We start from the raw sequence: 8,258 nt of genomic DNA, 5'->3' as shown, positions 1-8,258 counted from the left end.
GCCAAAGCTATCTCATGTCCCCTTTTTGCCCTCCTAATTTCCCTCTTAAGTATACTCCTAATTTCTTTATACTCTTCTAAGGATTCACTCGATCTATCCTGTCTATACCTTACATATGGCTTCCTTCTTTTTCTTAACCAAACCCTCAATTTCTTTGGTCATCCAGCATTTCCTATACCTACCAGCCTTTCCTTTCCCCCTGACAGGAATATACTTTCTCTGGGTTCTCGTTATCTCATTTCTGAAAGCTTCCCATTTTCCAGCCGTCCCTTTACCTGCGAACATCTGCCCCCAATCAACTTTCGAAAGTTCTTGCCTAATACCGTCAAAATTGGCCTTTCTCCAATCTAGAACTTCAACTTTTAGATCTGGTCTATCCTTTTCCATCATTATTTTAAATCTAATAGAATTATGGTCGCTGGCCCCAAAGTGCTCCCCAACTGACACCTGAGTCACCTGCCCTGCCTTATTTCCCAAGAGTAGGTCAAGTTTTGCACAAGCCCAATTATTTGCCCTTCCTTTGTCCCCGCTATTTATTTTTGTTTCTTTTGACTTTAGGGGAAAAGCTGATCACATTGAAGGGTCGAGTAGGCTCAAAGGGCCTCCTCCTGCTCCTGTTTTCTATGAAATGTCACTCCAAGACAATTGAAATATTGCTTTGTCCTTAAGAAACTGTTTTAGTCAGGATTCTGGAAAACTAATCATTTGCCTTTTCAATTCTATTCTGATTAGTAACTTTGCTAAGACTTTCTTTCTTTGCGCTCTTTGATAATATTCTTTGTTATTGTCTTTTTTTCTTGGTTGCCCTCTACATTCAGAGTGTAAATACCCCAAGACCTATTAGTTTTAAGATCAGGTTTCCCCATGTCCTTGAGCTTTGTCTTTTCATTACATGAGTGCTCTTTAATTTTCCCCTCTTCCTGTAAATTCCAAAAGTGGGATCAATCACATTTTAAACTTGGAAGCATTGCATAGGTCTGGAGTGATCAATTCTCTCCGATTTGATAAGTAGAGCACTTTGCCTATGTACTGTTGGGCAGCATTGAAAGAAATAACTGATTTACATCACATTTTACATGTCCTCAAGATGTTTCAAAATACCTCACAGCCAAGGAATTGTTTTGAAACGCAGCAGTCAATTTGCATACAGCAAGGAGCCACAAACAGCAAGAGATGTAGGAATGTTGTTGACAAGGACTCCTCTGCTCTTTGAATGGTGCCTCAGGGTGTTTTGCATCCATCCACATGGGTAGATGTGGTCTGTTCAGATGCTACTAAAAGGTACCATCTCTGACAATGCATCATTCCCTTCTTGCAACTGCATGAAATTGCCAGTTTATTTTGTGCTCCAAACTAATAGGGCACCTAAAATTCTGCTCGCTTCAGATGCACGGCAAACATTATGAAAGAGGACTGTGTTTATTTTGAAACAGAGTTTACTGTAATCTAACCTAATCCACTGTACTCTGTACTTTGCATATTATCATTAGTTTTAAGATTGAGCCAATAGGTTTTTAATTGAAGGAGGAAGCGCGGGGGGAATCCAGCACCTTCCTTTTCCTAATGCTCAGGATTTTAGCCACGGTACATTCTTCATTGGAAAGATGGTGCAAATTGGCATCACATAGAAAAACAAAACGTGTTTAGCACCATTCACAATCTCAGGAAGTTCCAAAACACTTTATAGCTGATAAACTATATTTCAAGTGCAATCGTTTCTAATCTAATCTAATCTAATCATACGTGAAGAATAAGAGAATGATCGGGAGAAGGTAGGGCTGATCAGGGATAGCGTAGGGGACTTGTGCGTGGAGTCTGAACAGATAGGGGAAGCCCTAAATGAGGTTTTCGCTTTGGTTTTCACTAAGGAAAGGGACCTTGTTGTGAATGAGAACTTTGAGGAGCAGGGAGACAGGCTTGTACAGATCGAGATTGAGGAAGTTGATGTGCAGGAAAGTTTGGCAAACATTAAGACTGATAAGTCCCCAGGGCCAGACCAGATTTACCCCAGGTTGCTCCGGGAAGCGAGAAAGGCGGTTGCTAAGCCACTGGCGAAGATCTTTGCCTCCTCATTCTCCACAGGAGTCGTACCAGAGGACTGGAAGGAGGCGAATGTTGTTCCTCTTTTAATAGGGAAATCCCTGACAATTATAGACCAGTCAGTCTTATGTCTGTGGTCAGCAAGGTTTTGAAAAGAATTCTGAGGGATTGGATTTATGACTATTTGGAAAAGCATAGCATGATTAAAGGCAGTCAGCATGGCTTTGTGAGGGGCAGGTCATGCCTAACTAATCTTATTGAGTTCTTTGAGGAGGTGACAAGACAGCTTAATGAACGTCGAGCAGTGGATCTGGTGTATATGATAATGCTCCCCATGGTTGGCTCATTCATAAAGTCAGGAGGTATGGTTTACAGAGAGATTTGGCTATCTGGATTCAGAATTGGTTGCCTGACAGAACTGGTTGTAGATTGCAAGTATTCTGCCTGGAGGTCAGTGATGAGTGGTGTCCTGCAGGGCTCTGTTCTTGGGCCTCTGCTCTTTGTAGTTTTTATAAATGACTTTGGATGAGAGGTTGAGGGGTGGGTTAGTAAATTTGCAGATGATACAAAAGTTGGAGGTGCCGATGATAGTATCGAGGGCTATTGCAGGCTGCAGCACGACACAGACAGGATGCAGAGCTGGGCTGAGAAATAGCAGATGGAGTTCAACCTGGATAAATGCGCAGTGATGCATTTTGGAAGGTCGAACTTGAATACTGAATATAGCATTAAAGACAGGATTCTTGGCAGTGAGGAAGAACAGAGGGATCTTGGTGTTCAAGTATATAGGTCCCTCAAAGTTGCCACCCAAGTGGGTAGAGTTGTTAAGAAAGCATATGGTGTTTTGGCTTTCATTAACAGGGGAATCGAATTTAAGAGCTGCGAGGTTTTGCTACAGCTCTACAAGTTTCTGGTGAGACCACACTTGGAATATTGCGTCCATTTCTGGTCGCCCTAGTATTGAAAGGATACAGAGGCTTTGGAAAGGGTGCAAAGAAGGTTTACCAGGATGCTGCCTGGACTGGAGAGCTTGTCTTACGAAGAGAGGTTGACTAAGCTCGGACTTTTCTCTCTGTGTTCTGTGTCGTCATATTGCAAGGAACGTGGCAGCTAATTAGATGTGTATGCAGTAAGGTACCACAAGTAGTGATGGGATACTACCTAGTGATGATCTGGAGGGATAAACAATGCACAGTGAAATTTTGGGGGCATATCTCAATATGTAAAGTGTTCACTCAGGGTTAAAGGACTAAGTATCGCGGATAAGTTTCATAAAAGCAAAGCACTGCGGAAGTAGGAGAGTTGAAATAAAAACAAAGTGCTGGAGAACCTCAGCAGGTACGGGAGCTTCTGTAGACAGAGAAAGTGAGTCAACACTTCAATTTCAACATGACACTTTTTTATAACAACTGGATAATTTTTAATGCTATACAGGAGCTATGTGCTTTTCGATGGAAGCTGATGCTTGCATTAAATAAAAAATAATGGTAGAAAACTGCATGCATTTTAACATCTTTCTTTTGTGTTGAGATCAGCTGCTAAGGTGACTTACTGGAAATACTGTACAGCATTGATGTGAGAGTTTTCGCCAATTACTTTCACTGACCCACACACAAGGTGCTTCTGTGGATGAAAGAGAAATGCACTATAAATATTCTGGAATTCAACATGCCAGTTAATTACATAATAATTAATAATTCTGCGCTCCACAAATCATAGTCTGAAGGTGGCAGTGTGCTGATGCATGCACCACAGCCAAGGTCCTTCAATACCTAACTATGAAGTTGCAACTAGCTGGCCTCCGAATAGAATTGACATTAGGGCCTTTTTTATACATCCAACTGTTCATTGGCTTTTGGGAGAGAAAAGGGTGTGAATGAAGTTTTGAAATTGTTTAAATTTCTGTCCTGGTAATTATGGAAGTTAAATAATTTTTTGAGGCTCCCCCACTCAGTTCAAATTTATCCCGGTGCTTTGAAAATTGGGTCCGTACATCTGCAAAGATCACTTTTGATCTTCAGCCACTGTCTAATTTGATAGGTTAAAACAAAAAGGTGCAACTCAAACTCTTGAAGGAACTATGCAAATAACTGGAATAAACAACAAGAGAGGATGGAACAGACGCAATTTTTGGATTTCGACTGAGAATTCTAATTGTAGCAAAAGAGCTCAGTGTTCTAATGGAAATCCTCCATGGGTTATTCTTGTATCTGAAAATTAAGAGTTGGCCATCCAGCCTCTTGAGTTGATTGTGCTATTCAATGAGAACCTGGCCTATTTGTCAAACTAACCTGAGTCACTCGATCTCGGCCGGTGTTCAGGATTTGCCAAAGAAGGTCAATCTTCTGCTGCTGAAATTCCTCTTCACAGCCCACCACATGGATCACCAGACACTCCTCAGTATTCTCCTAAGATACCAAAACAATCTGCTGACTTTTCAAAACATATTTACATTTGAAATTGTGTTAATCAGGTGAGAGACGAGGCTATTTGGCCATCATGACCGTACTAGCTCTCTAAAAGAGCTATCCATTTATTCCTTAAAGCCCTGCAAACCTTTCCCTTTTAAGAACCATAAGAAATAGGAGTGGAAGTAAGGCCATTCAGCCTATTGAGTCCACTCTACTATTCATTCATGGCTGATTGGCATTTCAACGCCACTTACCCACTCTCTCCATGTATCCCTTAATTCCTTGTGAGATTATGAATTTATCAATCTCTGCCTTGAAGACATTTAACATCCCAGCCTCCACTGCGCTCCGTGGCAATGAATTCCACATCTAAGAATGTCTCCAATTCCTTTTTGAAAGTTGTTCTTGAATCTACTTCCCCCATCCTTTCAGATAGTGCAATCCAGATCTCCATAAATCATCAGCTTTGTTCAAAAAAACCTACCTTGTTCCTGCATCTTTTGGCAATTACCAGAAACATGTTTCCCACCCAGTTTAATGCTAAATAATATTTTACTGTAACAAATCTAGTCCCCTGTTCCACAATGCCAGATACCACATCTAATCAAAAAGGTTTGGTGAGTTGCACTACCACTTTGAGCATTTTACAGACTCATTTGTCATCTGTTTGCAGAATTAATACATCCCTCTGTTATCTGACAGCTCAAAACTAAACAGAATTTAAAATACATGGCAATGTTACTAAAACACCCACTGGGAGAACTAGTTCAGAAAGGTGAAACTTTACAATGACACTGTTCTGAGGCTAACACTGAATCAATGGAAAAAGCTTTGTTATGTCGACTGACATCCCTCAGGATGCAGATTTGTAGCTTAGAACAGGATTCAATGAGGGAACAGAGTCTTTTCCATTACAATAAGCTATGCTTTCACTGACCTCTTTGACTATGTGTTGAAGCTCTGCAATCTGTCTCAGTGCTTCCTCCTTCACTGTACAAAGAAGAATCATTTTATATGAGTTAACATTTGACAGTGCAACATGTATCTTTCTGAGTTTGAATACAGAAAGAAAGATATACTTTTGCTTTTAAGTGATTAGAATCCCTACAGTGTAACAAGAGGACATTCAGCCCAACAGGTCTGCACCAACCATCCAAACAGCATCCCACCCAGACACACTACCCTATCCCCACATTTACGGGGCTAATCTACCTAGCCTGTACACTACAGGGCAATTTAGCATAGCTAACTTGTCAAACCTGCACATCTTTGGATTGTGGGAGAAAACCAGAGCACCTAGCAGAAACCCTCACAGAGGCAGGGAGAATGAGCAAACACTACAGACAGATAGCTGTCTAAGGCTGGAATTGAACCAGGGTTCCTAATGCTATAAGGCAGCAATGCTAACCACTGTGCCACCATGCCACCTCATTCAGTATATGTTGCCATAATCATAAATTAATCTTAAAAACGACTCCCTGTTGGTTCTACACTTATTCTGTGTGAATAAATTGGATCGCTTTATGTCGCTGTGCTTGTTCATATTGGTGCTATTATTAAAGTAATAAATGAATTGAATGAAATGTGCACTCCAGATTTGTATTTAGATTTAATCGGTACCTGAGAAAATGTAAAGGCTTGTTGTCTAATCTTCTCTTGCATCTAGCTTCTTGTAGCAGCTGTGTTTGTTTAATTTACTATATATGAACACAGAATAAGAAACTGTAGGCCACTCAGCCCTTTGATCCTATCCTGCCATTCAATAAGATCATGGCTGATCTGAATTTAACCTCATCTCTACTTTCCTGCAGATTCCCAATAATCTTCCATCCCCTTGATATCTACCTCTGCCTTAAAAATATTTCAAGGTTCTACATCTGTTGCCCTTTGAGGGAGGAAATTCCAAAGACAATCCTCTGAATGAAAAATTGTTTCTTATCTCTGTCTTAAATGGGCAACCCCTTATTTTTAAACTATGACTGCTAATTCTAGATTCTCCCACACAAGCAATCATTCCTTCAATATTCAACCAATCAAGTCCCCTCAGGATCTTATACTTTTCAGTTAAGACACCTTTGAATCTCCAGTGTCAAGAGTGTGGTGCTGGAAAAGCACAGCAGGTCAGGCAGCATCTGAGGAGCAGGAGAATTGACATAACCCTTTGGGCATAACACTTCATCAGGAATGAGGTTTGTGAGCCAAGGGGGTAGAGACATAAATGAGATGGGGGTGGAGCTGGGGGAAGGTAGCTGGGAATGTGGTAGTTAGATGAAGGTGATAGGTCGGAGCAGATGGTGGAGCAGATGCACAGGTTGGACAGGTCATGAGGGCAGTGCCAAGTTGGAAGGTTAGATCTGGATTTCCACCTCTGAGTCTCCAGTCAAGCCTTTCTTCATAAGGTGATCTACTCATTCCAGGTTGCTCTGGAATGGTTGCTCTGGAATGGAAAGGTTGCTCCACCTTCCCCTTTCTGTTTCTACTGAGTTTCAAGTAACACAATTCTATTTGCATATCCTTGGTGCATTTAAAATCATACCGTTTTCTCTTTCCCAAGATCAAAAAAACCTGCAACTCTTTTGCCTCATCCAGTTCTTCTTTTTCTCTTTCTTATTCTCTCTCTATTTCTCCTCAACACTCTCAGGTTTTAAAAGGCAACCTCTAAGACTTTAGCTACCTGACAAACTGATCTCTTTCCAATGTCAGGAGTCACATGACACCGGGTTATAGTCCAACAGGTTTATTTGAAGTCACCTCATCGGACAAAGGAGCAGTACTCCGAAAACTTGTGACTTCTGAGTTTATCCACACCAGTCCAACACAGGCACCTTCATATCATGACTCTTTCCAATATTGGCTATGCCACTTTTGGAATATTACGTGCAATTCTGGTCTCCTTCCTATCAGAAAGATGTTGTGAAACTTGAAAGGGTTAAAAAAAGATTTACAAGGATGTTGCCAGCTTTGGAGGATTTGGGCTATTGGTAGAGGCTGAATAGGCTGGGGCTATTTTCCCTCAAGTGTCAGAGGCTGAGGGGTGACCTTATAGAAGTTTATAAAATGAAGGGCAGGGATAGGATAAACAGACAAGGTATTTTCCCTGGGGTGGGGGAGTCCAGAACTGGAGGGCATAGGTTCAGGGTTAGAGGGAATGATATAAAAGGGACCTAAAGGGCAACTTTTTCATGCAGAGAGTGGTGCATTTTTGGAATGTGCTGCCAGAGGAAGTGGTGAGGCTGGTACAATTACAACATTTAAAAGGCATCTGGATGGGTATATTAATAAGCAGGTTTTAGAGGGACAGGGGCTGGCAAATGGGACTAGATTAGGTTAGAATATCTGGGTGGCATGGATGAGTTGACCCGAAGGGTCTGTTTCCGTGCTGTATATCTCTATAAATCTATGTTCATGCTGTCCCACATTAAAAAGTGTCTCTTCATCTGGAATTCTTATACAAGGGCAATTGGAGATGGGCAATAAATGCCAGTGATAAGGTTCCCCACAGTAGGCTATTATACAAAATGTGGAGGAATGGGACTGTGGGAGACATAGCAGTTTGGATCAGGAATTGGCTTGCTGAAAGAAAACAGAGGGTTGTAGTTGATGGAACATGTTCATCTTGGTGTCCAGTTACTAGCGGCGTTTTGCAAGGGTCGGTGTTGGGTCCACTGCTGTTCGTCATTTTTATAAATGACCTGGATGAGGGCTTAGAAGGGTGGGTTAGTAAATTTGCAGACGACACTAAGGTCGGTGGAGTTGTGGATAGTGACGAAGGATGTAGTAGGTTGCAGAGAGACATAGATAGGATAC

The 8,258-nt window shown here is 41.4% G+C and overlaps 1 protein-coding gene across 7 annotated transcripts in view; it reads right to left on the bottom strand.

The window, feature by feature from the left end:
• dalrd3 (DALR anticodon binding domain containing 3) overlaps positions 1-8,258 on the bottom strand; it is a 77,207-nt gene that overhangs the window by 15,414 nt on the left and 53,535 nt on the right. For all 7 annotated transcript variants that reach the window (XR_006314254.1, XM_043707632.1, XM_043707630.1 and 4 more), the window contains exons 4-6: positions 5,389-5,441; positions 4,332-4,448; positions 3,593-3,663 (exon numbers count right to left, since the gene is read on the bottom strand). Coding sequence is in view for 6 of the 7 variants with exons in the window: in XM_043707632.1 (XP_043563567.1) it covers positions 3,593-3,663; positions 4,332-4,448; positions 5,389-5,441 (241 nt within the window). In the remaining variant the exon portion in view is untranslated. The remainder of the gene's footprint in view (positions 1-3,592; positions 3,664-4,331; positions 4,449-5,388; positions 5,442-8,258) is intronic.

The sequence above is a fragment of the Chiloscyllium plagiosum genome, chromosome 18 (genome assembly GCF_004010195.1).
Source record: "Chiloscyllium plagiosum isolate BGI_BamShark_2017 chromosome 18, ASM401019v2, whole genome shotgun sequence".
NCBI lineage: Eukaryota > Metazoa > Chordata > Chondrichthyes > Orectolobiformes > Hemiscylliidae > Chiloscyllium > Chiloscyllium plagiosum.
Note: the sequence above shows the minus strand (reverse complement) of the source record. Positions and strands in the feature narration are given on the sequence as shown.